The sequence below is a fragment of the Ictalurus furcatus genome, chromosome 2 (assembly GCF_023375685.1).
Source record: "Ictalurus furcatus strain D&B chromosome 2, Billie_1.0, whole genome shotgun sequence".
Lineage (NCBI taxonomy): Eukaryota > Metazoa > Chordata > Actinopteri > Siluriformes > Ictaluridae > Ictalurus > Ictalurus furcatus.
In genome coordinates this window covers 39,058,970-39,084,665 of record NC_071256.1, presented here as the reverse complement: position 1 = coordinate 39,084,665, position 25,696 = coordinate 39,058,970, and the positions used below count along the sequence as shown (strand labels likewise).

The window sequence follows — 25,696 nt, the reverse complement described above, 5'->3', positions numbered from 1 at the left end:
CACACCATATATTACCACAAGAAAGACTAGCAGCTCTGTTAAGACAAAAAAGTATTGGCACTGTATAAAAGAAGAGGAAGAAGCTGCAGTGGCTGAGCTGCATTACTGTAAGATTTAGTGCACACACACACACACACACACACACACACACACACAGGATGCTGAGAAAACCTGATGCTTTGAACTTTCGAGGAAAATTTCCTTTTAAACTGTAAAATTCAGAAGTGTTTTGCTAACCCTACAATTATCAATGATCTGGTCTCTAACAGAAATGAGAGTAGAATATAAACAAACAAACAAACAAACAAACAAATAAATAAAGCAAACTGCAGAAATACAGAGACTGATGTCTTTCATTGAAAGTGACAGTCAGCTCAGCTGAACAAAAGTGTGCTTCCTGTGTGTGTGTGTGTGTGTGTGTGTGTGTGTGTGTGTGTGTCTGTGGTTGATGTGCTCTGTATAACAGAAATATGAGAGGAAGCAGAACATGTCTGCAGAAGTTTGAGACGTCGTCTGGTTCTCGAGGTGAGAATTGAAAGATTATAAAAGTTCTGCGTGAATATTTACGCCGCGGTACTGAACTGTTTGGAGTAACGTAACGTACAGCATTTCCTGATTCTGCTGAAGTGTTGAATAAAGCTGCTCGGTCGGAGGGATATTTGAGCGCGTGAGCAGGTTTTCAGCTGCACACAGCGAAGCGAACAGCTGAAGAGGACATGTATTTTTAGATCACCTCATTTCAGTTTAGAGCCAACCGTCTCGTCACAGAGCTCTGAGCCTCGGCACTTCTGAATCAGCACTATGGTTCGACTCTTTCAGGTGAAAGACTCTCTTGTTCTGTTATAGATATACAGTGGGTGTTAAAAGGCCTACACACCCCTGTTAAAATGGATTTTTTGTGATGTAAAAAAATTAAACCAAGACAAATCGTCTCAGAACCTTTTCCGCCCGCTATGTTAATTATAAGGTAAAAAAATTAAGTGAAAAAAACAATCAGAAACACACCAGTGTACACACCCTTTTATAACTGGGGGTGTGGCTGTGTTCAGAATGAACCAATCACGTTCAATCTCATGTTCAAAAGTAACTATCATGCATACTTCATCAATTAAGTTATTCTGATTATCAGCGGTTTCTGTGGGATTTTCTTCACGTTTCTGGGTTTGTATGTCGCCTGCACGTCGTCTCACTGTCGAAAGGAGAGGGGTATAAAAGAATTTCCAAAACATTAGATGAACCATGGAACACCTTCAAGGTCATCATCAGCAAACAGAGAAAATGGAGCACCGCAGTGATGTCACCAAGAACAGGACGTCCCTCCAAAATTTACAAAAGAACAAGATAAAATCTTACCTGGGAGGCTGCCGGGAGTCCTACGGCAACATTAAAGGAGCTGCAGGAACATCTGACGAGTGCTGATTATTATCTGCATGCGACAACAATCTCTCGTATTCTTCACATGTCTGGGCTGTGGGGTAGGACGGCTAGACGGAAGCCTTTTCTCAGAAGAAAAACAACATTTAAGCTCAACTAAATTCCCCCAAACCATGTGGCACAATGTGTTCTGGTCGGATGAGACCAATTCCAAAAGGTATAATATTTCCATAATTCCATAAGGTTTATTTGGTGCAAAAAAGAACACCATCCCCACGGTGAAGCGCGGTGGTGGCGGCATCATGCTTTAGCGCTGCTGTTCTTCAGCCAGAACTGGGTTTTTTTTATCAAGATGGAGAGAATCATGAATATCTACAAATATCAGCTGATTTTAGTGCAGAACCTTCAGGTGTCTGCTAGTAAGCTGAAGTCCAGACCTGAATCCAACTCAAAATCTGTGTGGTGACCTGAAGCAGGATGTCCACAGGAGGTTCCCTCACAATCTGATGGACCTGGAATGTTTTTTATAAGAAAGCTTGGATAAATATTGCCGAGTTAGGATGATGGACTCTTACCACGAAAAGACTGAGTGGTGTAATAACATCAAAAGCTGCTTCAACAAAGTATTAGTTTAGGGGTGTGTATACTTATGCAACCAGGTTATTGTACTTTTTTTTACATTTTTTTTGTCTATAAAAGTTTCTGATTGTTTTTCAGTTTATTTGCGATTTGACATTAAAGGTGGGAAAAGATCTGATCTGATTTATCTTAGAGCCGTTCTTGTGCTTCACAAAAGTAAAAATGTGTGTGTGTAAATTCGATCCAAACAGTTCCATGGAAAACTCTTTCAGCATCTGAGCTGCATGTGAATGGTGAGTCACATGTCCAGCGTGACAGGGAGAAGCCACGTATGTTTTGTGAGCAGCTGGAAGCAAGAAGAACAATCGCTGGTCAAAATCCGGTCGTGTGGGAGTCAAGGGAACGAGTTGACTCTTATTGGTGAGTCAAATGATTCGCATTAACACGACCGAGCTTCATTTTCACATTGTGGCTTGCTTTGGTTAAACTTCTCAGTGGAGTGCAGTATAACGTTATTATCGTCTCTGCGTGACATTACGCTGCCATGAAGCCACGCCTCCTCTGGGTACTCCGGTTTCCTTCCCCGGGCCAAAGACATGCGCTGAAGGCTGATTGGCATTTCCAAATTGTCCGTAGCGTGTGAGTGTGTGTGTATGATCTGTTGCTTCATGTCCAAATCCTCACAATCGACAGGACGATTTTCTATTTTTATTTCTTTATCAGGGGCCTAGCGCCACAGCTTCATCAGCACCTGTAGTTCTCATCAACCTTCTTCTTCTTCTTCTTCTTCTGCTCTTGAGTCTATGGCAGTCCATAGAACCGTCCATATGAAAGTTATGAAATTTGGCACAGAGATAGAGGACAGTCTGAAATGTTACCAGAGCAAATTTGGAGTCTCAAACCCTCTAGCGCCACCAACAGCTCAAATTTGCACTCATATTTATGCCTATAACTTTTGAAGGGTAAGGGCTAGACACAAAATCATTTCTTGCCCCATGCCGAGTCGAACGCCATCTCTATGGTGTCGCCATTTTGAATTTTCCTAAAAACCTATGTTTGTTTCAAAACTCCTCCTCGGAACGTTCGTACCATTTTCATGAAAATGGAATGTAATCATCTGCAGACCATGGCGACAAAAAGTCACAGAATTCAAGTTGATTCATCAAACCATTCTCGAATAACGTGCAATCGAATAGCTATCATGACCTGAGGGTACCGGCACAGTTTCGGAACAGCGCCAACTAGTGTTCACGAGATATTAAAAGAGCTTTTTTTTTTTGGACCGTTGGTTCGAGTTTCACCAAATTCCACTCGGATCATCTTCAGTTCATGGCAGCGATAAGTTATGGATTTCATGCTGATAGACCAAACCGAACTGTCGGTCTGGAACCAATGATTAACATGTTTACGTAGTTGGCCATTTTGTCTGACCACCATTTTGAGTCAATTCATAAACCTAATGTTTCTCCTCCGCGATCGTTTATCCGTTCTTCACCGAATTTCACACAGATCACCAGAGCATTCTGGCAAAATAAATAAATAAATAAATTTCCGTATAATGCATCATCAAAGTTGCCATGAGCTCCGTATAGTGCTTTATGCAGTATCCTGGCAACACTTCCGCCTTCGCACTGAAACGTGATCTGTACAAATATCTCCTTACCTTGCCTCTGTCTTGCTTGGCCCCGTAATTGCTGCTAGCAGCTATATTGTTATTTGGGTTTGTTTTTTGGGGATGTAAACTTTACACACAGTAACAACACTACATTTCCCCTCTGTTGTTCCCCACCGTTTTGTAACGCAAGCAGCTTTTGAGAAATGTTTGTTTTGTGGCTAAATCAGGTTTGTGAAGACACCCAGTTACTCATTGAGTGGCTGATTTTGAGATCTTTGTATATTGAGAGAGTGTTTTGTGTTTTGAAATGCAGTGTCTAATTTTGTGGTTGGTGTGTGTGTGTGTGTGTGTGTGTGTGTGTGTGTGTGTGTGTGTGTGATTTGTGGTTGTAGTTGTGGGAAATCTGTGTAAACTGTTGGGGAAAAAACTGTAAATACATTTTCAAGGCATTAAACAAAAGTGATTTATTATTTTTTAACGCAAGCTTCTCAGCCAGCGGTTTGTTTGCAAACTTCAATATCGTGATCTATATGGTACAGAGTATCATACGATTTTCCAAGTATCGTGATATGATATTTTTGTCACATTGCCCGTCCCCTAGCGACCCTCTGCATCATTACTCTTCACACGAAACAACCGACATTACTTAATGTTTTGCATTTTGGACTCATAACTCAAAAATATAAGTTAGTTGAACTTATTTACCTACAACATACATAACCATAAGATTTCAGTTATTCTGAACTCAAAATCATGATTTATTAAAATATTAAAATAGCTCACGCTGGTCTTCCTTTGATGTGATTGGCCATGCGAGGAGTTCTGCCTGGCAACAACAGAACTAATGCACTGATTGGTAGATAATTACAAAAGGCGGTCCTCTTGGTGTTGGTTTCTGCTGTGAAGATCAAGAAGGCAATTTTTCATCGTCTACTGTTTTAAATTCGGTAAGTAAAATGACGCTGATATAAACTTACTTTTGTGTGATTTTTAATCGTGAAATGTGTTTGTTCAATTCCTAATGGTACATTTTATAATAAAGAACAATGCAGACATAATTACAGATGTCTCCCGGTGGAACTTTACCAATGTCGCCAGTTATTAACGATGTATTCCTGATTTATTTGGAGGTATATTTTGACTTGTGAGGCGCAAATATTTTGTAAAGTATTATTACGAGACAAGAAATTACAATTATTATTAGACTAATCACAGTCTATCTATACACTCATCGCCAATAATTAATCACCAATAATTATCTACAGAGTGATCTGAATATTTAATATCTAAATCTAGTCGATCTCCGTTCCAGCATGTTTGTCCCTTTTTAAAGCCAGAGACCTTGATTTGCTGGTTTTAGGCGTGTTTTGAATAACAATGTTTAATTATAATTAATTCTAATGTAATTTTCTTTATTATGATTGTGCTTTGTTCATTTTAATATATTCAATTGTTTTTATATTACAGGTGATATGAGACAAGAGACAAGAACGTGTGGAGAGTAAGTGTTGCATTTTTAACTTTTCAAACATTATCGTTTGAAACATGATGGTCACATGGGCGGCTGTGGATCAGGTGGTAGAGCGGGTTGTCCACTAATCGTAGGGTTGGAGGTTCAATTCCTGGCCCGCATGACTCCACATGACTCCACATGACTCCACATGACTCCACAGGTTCAATTTTATTTGTACAGTGATTTTTACAATAGATGTTGTCTCAAAGCAGCTTTACAGAAATATATAAACACAGGATACAGATATTAAAGCCGGTGGTGATGGTGGTGAAGGGAAACTCCCTAAGATGTTAGAGGAAGAAACCTCGAGAGGAACCCGACTCAGAAGGGAACCCGTCCTCATCTGGGTCACAACAGATAGTGTGAAAAAGTTCATTATGGATTTATATGAAGTCTGTATGGCCTTAGGAGCAGCCGTAGTCCCAGCAGTCTGGAATTGGAGTAGATGAGAGCTCCATCCAGAGGTACGACATCCGAAACGGATCAGGCAGGTCCGGAGAGCAGAGAGGATCAGGATCTCTAGTATCTCCATAAAATCGTGTGTGACTCGACAGAAGGAGAGAGGGAGAGAAAAGATGATTAGGACTGTGCTTAGCGTAACAGAAAGTCTAGTCAGGGTAGGCGTGAGTAAACAAATACGTATTAAGTCTAGACTTAAACACTGAGACTGTGTCTGAGTCCCGAACACTAACATTAACTTCCATAACTGTGGGGCTCTATAAGAGAAAGCTCTTCCCCCTGCTGTAGGTCATATGAGCTTTGCAGCAGCCGTGTCACATCCCTCTGTGTGAGTCACAGCTCAGCGTTCAGTGAGGTTTTTCCTCTATCATGCTACACTGTGTCTCATTCACACACACACCAATGGGAGCAGAGCTTCCATGCAAGGCTCTAACTTGCCATCAGGAGCAACTTGGGGTTCAGTGTCTTGCCCAAGGACACTTCAGTATGTGGAGTCACCCGGGCCGGGAATCGAACCGCCAACCCTACGATTAGTGCACAACCCTCTCTACCACCTGATCCACAGCCGCCCCAGAGGTAGATGTGTAGGCTGTCAGCGGAGGGATGGATTGCATTTTTGGGTGGTCTATCTCTTTATCATAATAAAGCAAGCATCATATAATTATTTCTCCCCGCAGGTCTGCATAGAGTCGAACAGAATTACAGGCAAGAACCTAAAGCAGGAGTTCTATGAGGACCTTGATAGACGCAGTCCACGGTTCATGGATGTTTTTAAAGTTTTGAAAGATTCCTGCTCAGCACTTTTTAAAGCAAATAAAGGTAGTAGCAATGATCAGTCTCACTGAAGATAACTTAAAAAGCATTTAATGTATTTCTTATTTAATCTACTACGTATGATTGATAATCTTAATTGAAATCGGCATTTACATGCAGTATATTCTCATAAAAACGCTGCAAACATACTGACAGTGAGAGGTTGTGGTGTTAATGCAATTTCATGTTCTCCACTAACGTCAGCCGGCTGAGGTCCGAACCCGTGTGCTCGGACACGATGACTCTGCTCTCTTTACCTCGTGTTTAGTAAGTACACCTGTTCTTAATCTGCTTACCTGTGCTCATAGTAATCTTAATCTGTTTACCTGTGCTCACAGTCATCTTAATCTGTTTACCTGTGCTCACAGTCATCTTAATCTGCTTACCTGTGCTCACAGTCATCTTAACCTGTTTACCTGTGCTCACAGTCATCTTGACTTGCTTACCTGTGCTCACAGTCATCTTAACCTGTTTACCTGTGCTCACAGTCATCTTGATCTGTTTACCTGTGCTCACAGTCATCTTGATCTGTTTACCTGTGCTCACAGTCATCTTGATCTGTTTACCTGTGCTCACAGTCATCTTAATCTGTTTACCTGTGCTCACAGTCATCTTAATCTGGTTACCTGTGCTCATAGTAATCTTCAGCCCCTGATCTCCTTGCATGTGACTTCCTCTATAGGAATAATACATGAAGGTCAGGTGGTGATGGACAAAACGCAGGACCTCCTACAAGCAATGTTCATACTTCGTGTACTAATGTCAATGAAGTTAGGTTAATAAAAACGTCCCGGTTCAGTGTTTTTACATTTACATGTGCTCAACACAAATTAACATAATTGTGACCTTTATTCTCTCTCAGTTTACTCCATTATCCATTAACGAAGGTTAAAAAGTGTAATGTTTGAACTGTTTAAGTGTTTTGAGTCCTACATCTGACCTAGTGCAGTAGTTAATGTAGGACATCATTACTACTGTTCTCACCTGCGCAGTGTGGTCCTGACCCACTCCCATTACAGTGTACAGTGTGGTCCTGACCCACTCCCATTACAGTGTACAGTGTGGTCCTGACCCACTCCCATTACAGTGTACAGTGTGGTCCTGACCCACTCCCATTACAGTGTACAGTGTGGTCCTGACCCGCTCCCATTACCGTGTACAGTGTGGTCCTGACCCGTTCCCATTACAGTGTACAGTGTGGTCCTGACCCACTCCCATTACAGTGTACAGTGTGGTCCTGACCCGCTCCCATTACCGTGTACAGTGTGGTCCTGACCCGTTCCCATTACAGTGTACAGTGTGGTCCTGACCCACTCCCATTACAGTGTACAGTGTGGTCCTGACCCGCTCCCATTACCGTGTACAGTGTGGTCCTGACCCGTTCCCATTACCGTGTACAGTGTGGTCCTGACCCGCTCCCATTACAGTGTACAGTGTGGTCCTGACCCGCTCCCATTACCGTGTACAGTGTGGTCCTGACCCGCTCCCATTACCGTGTACAGTGTGGTCCTGACCCGCTCCCATTACCGTGTAGTGTGTACTGTCATTTCATTAATATTGTGAATATCGCTCAATAAACACAGTTAAGTGAACTTAAATGTCGGAGTTTTTCGAGATTCCGTTACTCAGTTAAATGGAGTGAACAAGATCAGTCAGTGTATTGGGGTTTTGAGTGTGTGAGCAGGTCTGTACCGGATGTAGACGCAGCTCAGACAGAACCAGATCCTCCTGAAAACACGATTAAAGAGAGAAACACGAACGCTGCAGACGTCCTGGACACGTGTGTTTAAGGAGAAAAACTCACTACTCGATTCAAACTAAAAGTGTTATGTCAGGCTTTACTCAGAAACTGGCTTTTGTGGCCAGAGGCTGAAGGTCGACTCGATGGCTGTGTGTGTTAACCGACAGCATTGTGCCCTGGACACGTCTCAGAACGTCTCTATCACCTGCAGGTTCTGTTCTCGCTGTACCGCTCAGGATCTATAAACCGTGGCCTTGGCGTTGGCCTTGAGTTAGGAAACAGAGAATGAAGTTCATGTAAAGAAACACACACACACACACACACACACACACACACACATGCACACTTTGTGCGTACTTTGACCGTATACTGATATCAGAGTGTGTTTTTTTGAGACTTAGAGTCTCTCCATGTAACTGGATGTCACATGAGTCTGAGACTCGTATGTGTGTGTGTGTGTGTGTGTGTGTGTGTGTGTGTGTGTTGGAGGTCTTTATTTCCATTTTGTAAGAGGAACCTGCATGTGCACTTATTTAAATGAAATTTATATTTAACGTGTGCAGGAGGAGTTTATTTTATCCAAATGGACGTGTGACCGAGTCAGAACCTAATTCCAGCTCGGAGCTGACGTGATGAAGTTGAGAGTAATGTCCCACTCGCTTCCCTTAAAGTCCTCAGAAAAGCCTCCTGATTCATAATACCTCATCTGGTATGCAAATGATCATCAATGAACATGCAAATTAGTCCATGAGGAACATGTGTGGGCCACTTTTCTCTAAAAAGAGAGATAGAGAGAGATAAGGAGGGGTGAAGAGGCACAGATCTCACAGTCATCTTAACCTGTTTACCTGTGCTCAAAGTCATCTTGATCTGTTTACCTGTGCTCACAGTCATCTTAACCTGCTTACCTGTGCTCACAGCAATCTTGATCTGTTTACCTGTGCTCACAGTCATCTTGATCTGTTTACCTGTGCTCATAGTAATCTTAATCTGTTTACCTGTGCTCACAGTCATCTTAACCTGCTTACCTGTGCTCACAGCAATCTTGATCTGTTTACCTGTGCTCACAGCAATCTTGATCTGTTTACCTGTGCTCACAGTCATCTTGATCTGTTTACCTGCGCTCACAGTCATCTTAACCTGTTTACCTGTGCTCACAGTCATCTTGATCTGTTTACCTGTGCTCACAGTCATCTTAACCTGCTTACCTGTGCTCACAGCAATCTTGATCTGTTTACCTGTGCTCACAGCAATCTTGATCTGTTTACCTGTGCTCACAGTCATCTTGATCTGTTTACCTGTGCTCATAGTAATCTTAATCTGTTTACCTGTGCTCACAGTCATCTTAACCTGTTTACCTGTGCTCACAGTCATCTTGACCTGTTTACCTGTGCTCACAGTCATCTTGATCTGTTTACCTGTGCTCACAGTCATCTTAATCTGTTTACCTGTGCTCACAGTAATCTTAACCTGTTTACCTGTGCTCATAGTAATCTTAACCTGTTTACCTGTGCTCACAGTCATCTTAACCTGTTTACCTGTGCTCATAGTAATCTTAACCTGTTTACCTGTGCTCACAGTCATCTTGATCTGTTTACCTGTGCTCACAGTCATCTTAACCTGTTTACCTGTGCTCATAGTAATCTTAACCTGTTTACCTGTGCTCATAGTAATCTTAACCTGTTTACCTGTGCTCACAGTCATCTTGATCTGTTTACCTGTGCTCACAGTCATCTTGATCTGTTTACCTGTGCTCACAGTCATCTTGATATGTTTACTTGTGCTCACAGTCATCTTGATATGTTTACCTGTGTTCACAGTCATCTTAATCTGTTTACCTGTGCTCACAGTAATCTCAACCTGTTTACCTGTGCTCACAGTCATCTTAACCTGTTTACCTGTGCTCAAAGTCATCTTGATCTGTTTACCTGTGCTCACAGTCATCTTAATCTGTTTACCTGTGCTCACAGTCATCTTAACCTGTTTACCTGTGCTCATAGTAATCTTAATCTGTTTACCTGTGCTCAGTCATCTTGATCTGTTTACCTGTGCTCACAGTCATCTTAATCTGTTTACCTGTGCTCACAGTAATCTCAACCTGTTTACCTGTGCTCACAGTCATCTTAACCTGTTTACCTGTGCTCATAGTAATCTTAACCTGTTTACCTGTGCTCATAGTAATCTTAACCTGTTTACCTGTGCTCAAAGTCATCTTGATCTGTTTACCTGTGCTCACAGTCATCTTAACCTGTTTACCTGTGCTCACAGTCATCTTGATCTGTTTACCTGTGCTCACAGTCATCTTGATATGTTTACCTGTGCTCACAGTCATCTTGATCTGTTTACCTGTGCTCACAGTAATCTCAACCTGTTTACCTGTGCTCACAGTCATCTTAACCTGTTTACCTGTGCTCACAGTCATCTTAACCTGTTTACCTGTGCTCATAGTAATCTTAACCTGTTTACCTGTGCTCATAGTAATCTTAACCTGTTTACCTGTGCTCATAGTAATCTTAAACTGTTTACCTGTGCTCAGTCATCTTGATCTGTTTACCTGTACTCACAGTCATCTTAACCTGTTTACCTGTGCTCACAGTCATCTTAACCTGTTTACCTGTGCTCATAGTAATCTTAATCTGTTTACCTGTGCTCAGTCATCTTGATCTGTTTACCTGTGCTCACAGTCATCTTAATCTGTTTACCTGTGCTCACAGTAATCTCAACCTGTTTACCTGTGCTCACAGTCATCTTGATCTGTTTACCTGTGCTCACAGTCATCTTAATCTGTTTACCTGTGCTCACAGTCATCTTAACCTGTTTACCTGTGCTCATAGTAATCTTAATCTGTTTACCTGTGCTCAGTCATCTTGATCTGTTTACCTGTGCTCACAGTCATCTTAATCTGTTTACCTGTGCTCACAGTAATCTCAACCTGTTTACCTGTGCTCACAGTCATCTTAACCTGTTTACCTGTGCTCATAGTAATCTTAACCTGTTTACCTGTGCTCATAGTAATCTTAACCTGTTTACCTGTGCTCAAAGTCATCTTGATCTGTTTACCTGTGCTCACAGTCATCTTAACCTGTTTACCTGTGCTCACAGTCATCTTGATCTGTTTACCTGTGCTCACAGTCATCTTGATCTGTTTACCTGTGCTCACAGTCATCTTGATATGTTTACCTGTGCTCACAGTCATCTTGATATGTTTACCTGTGCTCACAGTCATCTTGATCTGTTTACCTGTGCTCACAGTCATCTTAATCTGTTTACCTGTGCTCACAGTAATCTCAACCTGTTTACCTGTGCTCACAGTCATCTTAACCTGTTTACCTGTGCTCATAGTAATCTTAACCTGTTTACCTGTGCTCATAGTAATCTTAAACTGTTTACCTGTGCTCATAGTAATCTTAACCTGTTTACCTGTGCTCATAGTAATCTTAACCTGTTTACCTGTGCTCATAGTAATCTTAACCTGTTTACCTGTGCTCATAGTAATCTTAAACTGTTTACCTGTGCTCATAGTAATCTTAACCTGTTTACCTGTGCTCATAGTAATCTTAACCTGTTTACCTGTGCTCATAGTAATCTTAACCTGTTTACCTGTGCTCAAAGTCATCTTGATCTGTTTACCTGTGCTCACAGTCATCTTAACCTGTTTACCTGTGCTCACAGTCATCTTGATCTGTTTACCTGTGCTCACAGTCATCTTGATCTGTTTACCTGTGCTCACAGTCATCTTGATATGTTTACCTGTGCTCACAGTCATCTTGATATGTTTACCTGTGCTCACAGTCATCTTGATCTGTTTACCTGTGCTCACAGTCATCTTAATCTGTTTACCTGTGCTCACAGTAATCTCAACCTGTTTACCTGTGCTCACAGTCATCTTGATCTGTTTACCTGTGCTCACAGTCATCTTAACCTGTTTACCTGTGCTCATAGTAATCTTAACCTGTTTACCTGTGCTCATAGTAATCTTAAACTGTTTACCTGTGCTCAAAGTCATCTTGATCTGTTTACCTGTGCTCACAGTCATCTTAACCTGTTTACCTGTGCTCACAGTCATCTTGATCTGTTTACCTGTGCTCACAGTCATCTTGATATGTTTACCTGTGCTCACAGTCATCTTGATATGTTTACCTGTGTTCACAGTCATCTTAATTTGTTTACCTGTGCTCACAGTAATCTCAACCTGTTTACCTGTGCTCACAGTCATCTTAACCTGTTTACCTGTGCTCACAGTCATCTTAACCTGTTTACCTGTGCTCATAGTAATCTTAACCTGTTTACCTGTGCTCATAGTAATCTTAACCTGTTTACCTGTGCTCATAGTAATCTTAAACTGTTTACCTGTGCTCAGTCATCTTGATCTGTTTACCTGTACTCACAGTCATCTTAACCTGTTTACCTGTGCTCATAGTAATCTTAACCTGTTTACCTGTGCTCATAGTAATCTTAAACTGTTTACCTGTGCTCAGTCATCTTGATATGTTTACCTGTGCTCACAGTCATCTTAACCTGTTTACCTGTGCTCATAGTAATCTTAACCTGTTTACCTGTGCTCATAGTAATCTTAACCTGTTTACCTGTGCTCACAGTCATCTTGATCTGTTTACCTGTGCTCACAGTCATCTTGATCTGTTTACCTGTGCTCACAGTCATCTTGATCTGTTTACCTGTGCTCACAGTCATCTTGATCTGTTTACCTGTGCTCACAGTCATCTTGATATGTTTACCTGTGTTCACAGTCATCTTGATCTGTTTACCTGTGCTCATAGTAATCTGTCAGAGACTCATGTTGATTTTAAAGCAGTCGTTCACCCATCAATGAAGGTTTGCTGAGCACGTGCTCCGCCCCAGGCCGTCCAACATGTAGGCGAGTTTGTTTCTTCATGGGAACAGATTTGGAGGAATTTAGCATTACATCACTAGAATGAGAGTTCAACCATCTGATGAATAATCCACACGTAATCCACACGAATCCATCACCGTAAACCGTTACCATTATAACGCTATAACGATAATAACGCTACCCCCAGCGGGAGAGTCTGTCCCGCTGTCCCATGTCGTCCTCTCGCATCACAATCCAGATAAAAATCTCACATTTTAGCCGGACGCAACAGTTTAGAAGTGAGAACGTCTTGACGGATTACGAGCCTGCAGCTCTTTGTACAGGACGTTAATGGATGGAGTCGTGTGGATTACGTGTGGAATATCGTGATGTTTTTAGCGATACCTCGGGTGACATGACGGAGGAGCACATTGTCATTTCTGGGTGAAATATTCCTTTAATATATTGTAGAATCACGGCCAACTTTTTTGTCTCGAAGTCTTCAAATGAATAAACTTTATTTATACTGCATCCTTTTAAATGTGTATACCAAGTGCTCTACAGGGAGCGTTTATATTTCTAGACATATACTGTACTTGTCCATATAATTTTGCTTTGTACTAAATTTGTAGTATGTATCTGGTTTTTTTTTTTATCAATACAGTTGATTTTGTGTGTTTGATAGATTTAGTGAGCGTTCTGATGAACATGCATTGATGGTCAACCTTTGATCACATGATCGCAATACTCTGGTTATACCTGTTTCTTCACTAGGTGTCTGATCATCGCACCTCTATCCCTGATGTTCCAGCGCGGATCTTAATTGAGGACGCCGATCTTCAACCCCTGATCTCCTTGCATGTGACTTCCTCTATATCGGTGTTTTTACATTTACATGTGCTCAACACAAATTAACATAATTGTGACCTTTATTCTCTCTCAGTTTACTCCATTATCCATTAACGAAGGTTAAAAAGTGTAATGTTTGAACTGTTTAAGTGTTTTGAGTCCTACATCTGACCTAGTGCAGTAGTTAATGTAGGACATCATTACTACTGTTCTCACCTGCGCAGTGTGGTCCTGACCCACTCCCATTACAGTGTACAGTGTGGTCCTGACCCGCTCCCATTACAGTGTACAGTGTGGTCCTGACCCACTCCCATTACAGTGTACAGTGTGGTCCTGACCCACTCCCATTACAGTGTACAGTGTGGTCCTGACCCACTCCCATTACAGTGTGGTCCTGACCCGTTCCCATTACAGTGTACAGTGTGGTCCTGACCCACTCCCATTACAGTGTACAGTGTGGTCCTGACCCGCTCCCATTACAGTGTACAGTGTGGTCCTGACCCACTCCCATTACAGTGTACAGTGTGGTCCTGACCCGCTCCCATTACCGTGTACAGTGTGGTCCTGACCCGCTCCCATTACAGTGTACAGTGTGGTCCTGACCCGCTCCCATTACAGTGTACAGTGTGGTCCTGACCCGCTCCCATTACCGTGTACAGTGTGGTCCTGACCCGCTCCCATTACAGTGTACAGTGTGGTCCTGACCCGTTCCCATTACAGTGTACAGTGTGGTCCTGACCCGTTCCCATTACCGTGTACAGTGTGGTCCTGACCCGTTCCCATTACCGTGTACAGTGTGGTCCTGACCCGCTCCCATTACCGTGTACAGTGTGGTCCTGACCCGTTCCCATTACCGTGTACAGTGTGGTCCTGACCCGTTCCCATTACCGTGTACAGTGTGGTCCTGACCCGCTCCCATTACCGTGTACAGTGTGGTCCTGACCCGTTCCCATTACCGTGTACAGTGTGGTCCTGACCCGTTCCCATTACAGTGTACAGTGTGGTCCTGACCCGCTCCCATTACCGTGTACAGTGTGGTCCTGACCCGTTCCCATTACAGTGTACAGTGTGGTCCTGACCCGTTCCCATTACAGTGTACAGTGTGGTCCTGACCCGTTCCCATTACAGTGTACAGTGTGGTCCTGACCCGCTCCCATTACAGTGTACAGTGTGGTCCTGACCCGCTCCCATTACAGTGTACATTGTGGTCCTGACCTGCTCCCATTACAGTGTGGTCCTGACCCGTTCCCATTACAGTGTGCAGTGTGGTCCTGACCCGCTCCCATTACAGTGTACAGTGTGGTCCTGACCCGTTCCCATTACAGTGTACAGTGTGGTCCTGACCCGCTCCCATTACAGTGTACAGTGTGGTCCTGACCCGTTCCCATTAGTGTACAGTGTGGTCCTGACCCGTTCCCATTACAGTGTACAGTGTGGTCCTGACCCGTTCCCATTACAGTGTACAGTGTGGTCCTGACCCGTTCCCATTACCGTGTACAGTGTGGTCCTGACCCGTTCCCATTACCGTGTACAGTGTGGTCCTGACCCGCTCCCATTACAGTGTACAGTGTGGTCCTGACCCGCTCCCATTACAGTGTACAGTGTGGTCCTGACCCGTTCCCATTACAGTGTACAGTGTGGTCCTGACCCGCTCCCATTACAGTGTACATTGTGGTCCTGACCCGCTCCCATTACAGTGTGGTCCTGACCCGCTCCCATTACAGTGTGCAGTGTGGTCCTGACCCGTTCCCATTACAGTGTACAGTGTGGTCCTGACCCGTTCCCATTACAGTGTACAGTGTGGTCCTGACCCGCTCCCATTACCGTGTACAGTGTGGTCCTGACCCGCTCCCATTACCGTGTACAGTGTGGTCCTGACCCGCTCCCATTACAGTGTACAGTGTGGTCCTGACCCGTTCCCATTACAGTGTACAGTGTGGTCCTGACCCGCTCCCATTACAGTGTACAGTGTGGTCCTGACCCGTTCCCATTAGTGTACAGTGTGGTCCTGACCCGTTCCCATTACAGTGTACAGTGTGGTCCTGACCCGTTCCCATTACAGTGTACAGTGTGGTCCTGACCCACTCCCATTACAGTGTACAGTGTGGTCCTGACCCGCTCCCATTACAGTGTACAGTGTGGTCCTGACCCGCTCCCATTACAGTGTACAGTGTGGTCCTGACCCGCTCCCATTACAGTGTACAGTGTGGTCCTGACCCGTTCCCATTACAGTGTACAGTGTGGTCCTGACCCGCTCCCATTACAGTGTACAGTGTGGTCCTGACCCGCTCCCATTACCGTGTACAGTGTGGTCCTGACCCGCTCCCATTACAGTGTACAGTGTGGTCCTGACCCGTTCCCATTACAGTGTACAGTGTGGTCCTGACCCGTTCCCATTACAGTGTACAGTGTGGTCCTGACCCGTTCCCATTACAGTGTACAGTGTGGTCCTGACCCGTTCCCATTACAGTGTACAGTGTGGTCCTGACCCGCTCCCATTACAGTGTACAGTGTGGTCCTGACCCGTTCCCATTACAGTGTACAGTGTGGTCCTGACCCGTTCCCATTACAGTGTACAGTGTGGTCCTGACCCGTTCCCATTACAGTGTACAGTGTGGTCCTGACCCGCTCCCATTACAGTGTACAGTGTGGTCCTGACCCGTTCCCATTACAGTGTACAGTGTGGTCCTGACCCGTTCCCATTACCGTGTACAGTGTGGTCCTGACCCGTTCCCATTACCGTGTACAGTGTGGTCCTGACCCGCTCCCATTACAGTGTACAGTGTGGTCCTGACCCGTTCCCATTACCGTGTACAGTGTGGTCCTGACCCGTTCCCATTACCGTGTACAGTGTGGTCCTGACCCGTTCCCATTACAGTGTACAGTGTGGTCCTGACCCGTTCCCATTACCGTGTACAGTGTGGTCCTGACCCGTTCCCATTACCGTGTACAGTGTGGTCCTGACCCGCTCCCATTACCGTGTACAGTGTGGTCCTGACCCGTTCCCATTACCGTGTACAGTGTGGTCCTGACCCGCTCCCATTACCGTGTAGTGTGTACTGTCATTTCATTAATATTGTGAATATCGCTCAATAAACACAGTTAAGTGAACTTAAATGTCGGAGTTTTTCGAGATTCCGTTACTCAGTTAAATGGAGTGAACAAGATCAGTCAGTGTATTGGGGTTTTGAGTGTGTGAGCAGGTCTGTACCGGATGTAGACGCAGCTCAGACAGAACCAGATCCTCCTGAAAACACGATTAAAGAGAGAAACACGAACGCTGCAGACGTCCTGGACACGTGTGTTTAAGGAGAAAAACTCACTACTCGATTCAAACTAAAAGTGTTATGTCAGGCTTTACTCAGAAACTGGCTTTTGTGGCCAGAGGCTGAAGGTCGACTCGATGGCTGTGTGTGTTAACCGACAGCATTGTGCCCTGGACACGTCTCAGAACGTCTCTATCACCTGCAGGTTCTGTTCTCGCTGTACCGCTCAGGATCTATAAACCGTGGCCTTGGCGTTGGCCTTGAGTTAGGAAACAGAGAATGAAGTTCAAGTAAAGAAACACACACACACACACACACACACACACACATGCACACTTTGTGCGTACTTTGACCGTATACTGATATCAGAGTGTGTTTTTTTGAGACTTAGAGTCTCTCCATGTAACTGGATGTCACATGAGTCTGAGACTCGTATGTGTGTGTGTGTGTGTGTGTGTGTTGGAGGTCTTTATTTCCATTTTGTAAGAGGAACCTGCATGTGCACTTATTTAAATGAAATTTATATTTAACGTGTGCCGGAGGAGTTTATTTTATCCAAATGGACGTGTGACCGAGTCAGAACCTAATTCCAGCTCGGAGCTGACGTGATGAAGTTGAGAGTAATGTCCCACTCGCTTCCCTTAAAGTCCTCAGAAAAGCCTCCTGATTCATAATACCTCATCTGGTATGCAAATGATCATCAATGAACATGCAAATTAGTCCATGAGGAACATGTGTGGGCCACTTTTCTCTAAAAAGAGAGATAGAGAGAGATAAGGAGGGGTGAAGAGGCACAGATCTCTCTGAAGAAAGATGAGTGTTGAAGTGAGAGTCACCGTACAGGCTTCTGGTGCTGGGGGATTAGTCATCTCTGCTAAATAGCAAACCAAGTAGGTTGGCGCTATATATATATATGTAAGGTTAGTTCAGTGAACTCAATCACACAGTGCTCTCTCTCTCTCTCTCTCTCTCTCTCTCTCTCTCTCTTTATATAGATTCCTTGTCGTAGCCCTGCAAGTGGGTCACAAAAATCTCCAAAGCATGGAAAAGTCACCAAATAAATGCTCAGATCATTATATATATAACCAGTTTAGTATCTTCTTGTTTGTTTCCTCGGGTCCAAATCTCCAGAACACGCAGTATTTCTGCAGCGCTACAGCTTCGGCCTCGCGGTTCGGTTTGGAGCCGAACCCAAAAACACGCCACGTTCGATTCACTTCCTTTTGATTCCTTCCGTTGATTCGATTCCGACTCGAACCGCTTCCTCGCCAGAGCTCTCTAGAGGAGAAGAACACACCAGGGTTCCTTAAAGCACGCTTTAATCTTGATACAAACAAGTCGAAGTCCACGTTAACGGCGCCAACGACGCGTTTAATCCTTCTTGTTACTGATGTGTGTGGCGTTACGATATACCCTTAACATACACTTCAGGCAGGAAGGACACTATTAAAGGAAAACTGTTTTTAATGAGAATCGAGTTCCTGAATATGAGCGCGTATGTAACATCTCCGTTTGACAAACAGGAAGGAACACTGAAGAAATACAGTTTGAGCAGATAGTTGACTTGCTGTAACCTTAATTCTGTTCGGTTTACGGCTTCACCACCAGCTAGAGACGATAATGTGATGGAGCGGGTCTGAATTCGGTCAGTTCAAGCAGATCGGCTTCTAAAGAACGAGCACGTTTTCCGTCAGAGAGAACATGACTGGATCCGACTGTGCGATGTCTGACTCAGTATCAGATGTGCTTTTTCTGGATTACATCTATCTCATTTATACATCTGAGCAGTTGAGGGTTAAGGGCCTTGCTCAAGGGCCCAGCAGTGGCAGGTGATGGGATCTGATCTCTCGACCTTCTGATCAAAGTCCAAGATCCTCACCTCAGAGCTTCCACAGATGTCTGGTGATGGTGATGAAGTCAACTCAGAACTCAGTGCCTGTTTAGTCGTTTCGTGTCCTGTTAAGAGGAGCTGTATGAATCATTAAGCAATAATGAGATCAGGAACATCTCCGGTTTTAAACTTTCCAAAACCTATCTTCATTTTATGAATCATGCGTATGATATCTACAGGCTGAAAGTGTAGAGGGACTGTAGAGGGCTGTTTATTGTGTTGTGTCTTTGACTCTAGCTCTGCACCGATCGGTGCTACTCAGACAGAAACCCATGAGCGGGGGGGACAACAGCGAACAATAATCCACTCAGGCCTCACAGAATAGACCTGCCTTAATAAGCACGCACCGTCCGCGTCTAACAAAAGGTCACGCATTACGTCAGTCTGCGTGTTTAGTCCGTCTCATTCTTTTCTAACTGTAGCAGTCTGGTGTGTTCGGAGCGGGGGAAGGGAAGCAGCGGCTTCAGAAAGCGTTAATAATGAAAGAATATTGGATAATGATGTTTCTGTACATAAAACATGTTTATACAGGTCCTGAGTGACACGACTGAAAAACCTTGAGGACTGAGGAGTTTATGCTTCCATGCAGTTTCCCAGCAACATGATGTAAGAGAGAGGGAATAAAGAGAGGGAATAAAGAGAGGGAATAAAGAGAGGGAATAAAGAGAGAATAATGGTGTGGCTGGTCGCATGACACCAAAGGACAAGCAGTAGCATAATTAATTATTTATTCACTGAATCATCACCTCTTGATAATTTGATAACTCAGAAAAGAGGCAGATGCTCAAACACTAAAACTTCGAGTTACAGCTTTACCTCTGAGTGTTACAAAGCACTGACACTGGAGACTCCTTCCACACACGCTGAACTAAATAAATAAACGTCTCCTTACAGATCAGTGATGACGTGCATTTATTAATCCGTTTATTATCTGATCTACGGTCAGAGCTGCTCTTCTAGAGAATTAATCAACACCTTCTGACCAAACAGGATCCAGAACTCAGCAGCCCTGTGCTGTTTTCTACACTGCCTCCTGCCTAACGCTACTGACCGCTGAGTCATCCAGCCAGTGAATCAATCGCGGAGTCGGTTCATCCTGTCACGATTCATTCAAAGAGCTCATTCATTCGTACTCGTTTCTCCAGTGCAGAGTCTTCACTCTACAGATTGTTCTTCTTTATTTCATAGCGGAAACACTGGAGCGGTTTGAACACCAGACTGCACGTCATAATCCGCTTTAATTACATTTAATCAAACAGTTTAATGAACAGTGAATGTGAACGGGATTCATCTGAAATCAAAACAACAATGACTGCGTGTAAACTCTCTCACTCTCTGTCTCTCTCACTCTCTGTCTCTCTCACTCTCTCTCTCTCTCTCTCTCACTCTCTGTCTCTCTCTCTCTCAGCTTGCCCAACTTCCGCCGTGTTCATCCCTCATGTCTCATGGACGAGGTTTTACTTTTAGTTCGTCAAATTTCTCCATAAAGTATACAATCCCTCTTTGCGTTGCGTGTGTTGCGTGTGTTGTTGCACGTGCGCGCGCGCGCGCGCGTGTCAGTCATTAGTGTAGCTCCTCCTCCTCCACTATGTATCATATTCTCTCTTCATTGCTCTCCAGTGTTTCTCAGAAGCACAACCGCACGCGCACAGAGGAACACTGAACCCTCCTCGCGCTCCGAGACAGAACCTCGTTCCCAAGCGGCTCCATGCAGGAAGACGGCATGAGCAGCGAGAACCCCGGGCTGGTTTACCTTCTGACAGGAGGATGCGGATTTCTGGGGCAGCACCTGCTGAGGGTTCTGCTGGAAAGAGAGGAGAAGGTGAAGGAGATCCGGCTCTTCGATAAGCACATCGACTCCAGCCTGGAGGACTGGAGCACAGGTGAGACGGGGACAGGGCTGGAGGGGGCGGGTTTAGGGTAGAGTAGGGTACCTGAGTACCTTTTCACTTGTCGCTGGACTGGCACCGTTATCTTCTGTACCTGTTTAATAATCTTCCGCTTGGAAACCTGGATGGGGCGTAAAGCTAAACACACACCACACACACACCACACACACACACACACACACACACGCGCGCGCGTTTCTGGGTCTAATATGATATGTGCTGCGGTGATAGACAAGGAATAGAAGCCCTGTGTAGTAGCCTTTCTCATGAAAGTGCAGAAAGCTGGAGTGGAGAAGAATCTGCTGAACTTTGTCCACAGCAGCGAACAGAATCAGAACTGGACTCTTTCTCCTGAGAGTTCACTTTAACTCTGCACTTCAGACCTGAGGTGTGTAGACGTGCCAGTGCTGTAAACACACCTGAAGCAGGCGATTAAATGGTTTCTGTGGTTTTCATCTAAATGAGGTGTTCTGATGCAGCATGCAGATCTGTAGCTCTGTCCTACAGGCAGGAGCTTAAACGCTTCAGACATTCCACTGCTTTTATTTCGAGGAGCTTCAGACCATTACACCAGACGGACTTCTTTCATGTAATAATCATGCGTTTCACCAAAAAAGGGTGACGTTCAAATTTCTCAATAAAATAAAACACGCTACAAAATGATTCAGTAGAATTATTAGACACAAAGCAATGATTTTTTTTTGTTCTTTTCCTTTTTAACTCTTTTAAACTTTTTTTAACAGAGGCCAAAAAACTTTGTGTGTGTGTGTGTTTTGGGCGTGCCCCTGTTTAGTATTAAATTTATTTGTGATGTCACACTCCACAGTGGTCTTAATGGCTCATATTAAAGTAGGGACTTTAAGAATTTGCAGTTTTTCATAAGCATATTATATTCTTTATTTTTTTTAACCTAGCCTCCTACAGCGTTTAAAAGCTATGATTTTATTGTAGCTGTCCTTTTATTATTATTATTATTATTATTATTATTATTATTATTATTATTATTATGATTATTATTATTATTTTAAATCTCTGTACCGGTGTTATTGTGGAGAGATGTGAATTATTTGGCCAGCAAGGGTGGGCTCGCTCCCCCCTCCCCCCTCCCCTCCCCTGCTCACCAGCAGTTAAACACAGTCACGATACTCTACACACAGAAACCACCCTGACTAATCTTAACATACATGCTGCAATAAAATAATGAATGTTTATACTGTTTGAAAATGTGGGTTTCCATGCGCTGAATAATACAGAGGATTTACAAGAGCACACTATACCATTATAGCATCAGAGTCGGGTTTAAACATACATTTTTAATGGTAAAGTACTCCAAAGTTTCACTCTAGACTACGTACAGCCTGAAAAAGCCTGTTGTGTGGAATCGACTCTCAGAACCGACTCCTCAATTTACAAGAATCAAAATCAGAGTCGAAATTTTATGTGTTGAATCGACTCTTGAAAATTATATTTAAAAAAATAATTATTATTTATATATATATATATCAAACTAATCAATTAATTCAGAAGAATCTGACTCTTTGACTCTGATTCAGAAGAATATCCAAAATATTACAGATGAAGTTCTTTATTGTACAGTTAATAATATCGACGATTAACCCGAGCACTAACGCCGAATCATCTCAGAGAGTCTGCTGCAGGTTTAGCCTCCTGTTAGCCAGATAAACTAATTCAGCAAGCGTTAATCCTCCAGGACAGATCACTAAAGCTGATGAGTGTTTATCATAATTGGTCAGATGACCTTAAGAGCACAGGAAGGTTGAGTGAAAGGTGATTATGTTCCAGTTCCACAGCCGCTGAAACGGAGAGCTTTATTCAGACATGCATTAAATGTTAATCAAGTTCATCTTCAAAGTCAAAAAGCATTTGGTCATTTCCTTCTGTTACAGATCTACATACTTATATAGGTAAAGCTCTACTCTACCCATAAAGGCTAAAATAAAATGTTATAATTCACTGGAAGTTTCCACCGTTAGCCAGATGTTCATTTGGTTAGCGCTTAACACAATTCTACAAACTAATCAGAAAGCTCTGAGTTCACAGACCGTGCAAAAACTATAGTGTGAAACTGACTCTTGGAATTCAGGAATCGACACTTCGAACTGACTCATGAAACATCCGAATCGGTTCGAAGAATCGACTCCACTGATTCTAAATTTTTTTGAATCGGAGTAGAAATTCTGCTTTGAGGAATCGACTCCTTCCATTTGGAAGAATCGGGAATCGGTGTCAAAACTACTGTGTGGAATTGTTGATTGTGAATGAATCTGAATCAGAGTCGAAAAACTACAGAGTGGAATCGGCTCTTAAGAATAAGAGTAAAAAAAAAAAATCTGCCAAATCAAATACAAAAGTGAAAAACAAACAAACTGTTAAACAATTGTGTTAAACAGTTCACTTCTGATTTAGATGAATCACAAAGTTTATTCCAAAGCTTAATGAATCGAGCAGTGCGAAGGTGAGAAGAGGAATAGATCTTTTCAGAAAGGAATCGAAGTGAGATACTGAAGTTTAAAAAAAAAAAAATTATTCCGTGAAAATATTCTCAGTAAAAGATGAAAGAAAAATAAACCACAAAATAAAATTATAAATCCAAAACTAATCCATCAATTCAGAAGAATCAGACTCGAACAGTTAGTGAGAAATAGAGTCAAAAAACTATTGCACTGACTCTTTGAACTGATTCAGAAGAATCAAATCATAAGTTGACTCCAAAATTTTAAATATGAAGTACATTATAATAATAATAATAATAATAATAATAATAATATTTTATTTATTTATTTATTTATTTTTATTATGGGGGGAAAATGATACATGCATGTTGTGAAGATGTGTAGAATTTCAGTAGATTATATACTGTGAAATCTGATGATATTATGACGGATGCTTTCAATTCTACATTAAAACTGAGCGTATTGTTTAGATCTGGATGAAAATGAGCTCACGGCTGCTCTTCAACCCCCGCTGTCGAATTCCCACTCTAGATCTGATCCAACCGAAGGAAGTGAAGGTGTGAGGAAGTCTAATCTAACGCTGACGGATCCCTGTCGAGCTGCGTCGTCCGTTCTCATGAACTTAGCAAATCGGACAAAAAGCAAATCCGAGCGTCGGATAGAAATGAGGGACTTTCTCCGTTTTCTCTCGGGGAAGTGATTTAAAGTTTCAGAGGGACAATACAGCAGGACGTACACGTTTCTTCTCACAAAATAAACCCCACAAACGTGTAAGTGTGTCTCTAACCTTGCGTTCAGAGACTGGAGCATGAGACGGGAGTTTTATTGTTTTATCTTCATCGGGATTCTTTACAGCATTAATATCACCGCAGACAGAAAGACCAGGTGTAGAGAGTTTTACAGACCTGTCGCTTCATAACGTTAAAACACTACCTGATTGAATAACACACTCCTTCTTACATCATTAACGGAACAGGAAGAGTGTGTGTGTGTGTGTGTGTGTGTGTGTGTGTGTGTGTGTGTGAGAGAGAGTGTGTGGTCAGCTTGACTCAAATCTGCATGTTGCAAAAGGTGCTGTAGGAGCGTAAAAGTTAACAGAAGCAGCGTCCTCCAGAACACACACACGCGCACGCGTCTTTTCCTCGTCACGCGGTTCATCAGTGGTCCCACAGCATATGAGGAAATTCTTCCATCACCTCCAGTGGAAACTCAAATGAGACTCAAATTCCTCTTTGGATTTTTTCGGCTCGACATTTGCAAAACAAATCATGTGGAAAAAACCCTCCTCTCTTAAGCATTGTGAAATGCGCACACTTGTATAAAATCTCCAGGCCACACCGCGGGGGCTAAGTGTACTCCGCGGAACCGTGGGATTGCCAGCGTCTGCGTGAAAGAACCCAGTTCCAAACACGAAGTTGTAGTCGCAGGTAACACCGACAAATCCACGGCAAAGCTACGTCATGCGTCCAAAACACAGAACCGTTAAACCCTCTAGGCATGTCCAGAGTGTTCCCCTATCAGAAAGGGTTCCCAGTAGAACCCTTGATGACCCGGATTTAACCCCTCCAGAAGCTGGAAGTGAGACTCCTGACAGGTTCTAGGTGTTGAGAAGACCGCAGGCAATTATGTGGTCACGATTAATACATACGCTCTTAGAAGCAAGGGTTCTTCAAGGAGTTCTTTCGGAGACGTAAGAGGTCTCATGAAATTATGACTGTATTAATTATTCGCTGAATTTTACTGAATCATTTTCAGTACACCTGTCCGAGAGAAAGAGTGTCGGAAGCTAGTCATGACGAGCTAGCTAGCGTTAGCGAACTCGGCTTCACCTCCAGACGCAGCGTTGGCGCTGGTGGTGTTTGCATCGGGAGCGGTCTCGAAAGAACCCTTGGCATCGGTCCGCGTTTCATTAGCGTTAGCCACAGCGCTCAGTTCTCCTCCATTCATATCAGTCGGTTTGAAATAGCTCCGTATCGCTAGCGTACAACGGCTAATGCTGCTATCGCTTGCATTTCTTTCCCATTCGTTTTTTTTTGTTTTCTCTCAGCTCTTTTTGAAATTAGCCAGGAATCTTCACACAATTTGTATTTGTATCCCATGTGTAGACGTAGACTCACGTCTGCGCTGCATGTCTGGGTGACCTCGCCAGAAAAAACCAACAAAAACCTAAAAAAGGGGATATTAGGTGGCTTCAAATTAAATTGTTCACTTAAAGAACTGAAACAGGAAGTGCGTTTCTGATTGTTTATCGGTAGACCTGACAGGAGAGGTGATGGGAGACGGAACAGGTGACGGGAGACGGAACAGGTGACGGGTCACGCAGTTCGGGACCGGTTCAGTGGAAATACTGAATCGGATCCGATTGTTTTTTTCCAGTGTGCTTTAAAAGTTTTAGGAGGGGA

General features: G+C 43.3%; 1 protein-coding gene across 2 annotated transcripts in view; it reads left to right on the top strand.

The window, feature by feature from the left end:
* Positions 1-476: 476 nt before the first annotated feature.
* hsd3b7 (hydroxy-delta-5-steroid dehydrogenase, 3 beta- and steroid delta-isomerase) overlaps positions 477-25,696 on the top strand; it is a 55,923-nt gene continuing 30,703 nt past the window's right edge. Inside the window, exons 1-3 of one of the 2 annotated variants that reach the window (XM_053619034.1) lie at positions 477-819; positions 2,205-2,373; positions 20,552-20,814. In XM_053619034.1, the coding sequence (XP_053475009.1) occupies positions 20,640-20,814 (175 nt within the window). In that variant the 5' untranslated portion in view covers positions 477-819; positions 2,205-2,373; positions 20,552-20,639. Of the gene's footprint in view, positions 820-2,204; positions 2,374-20,538; positions 20,815-25,696 lie in introns of those variants that run through there. The other variant, XM_053619043.1, reaches the window with a different exon arrangement.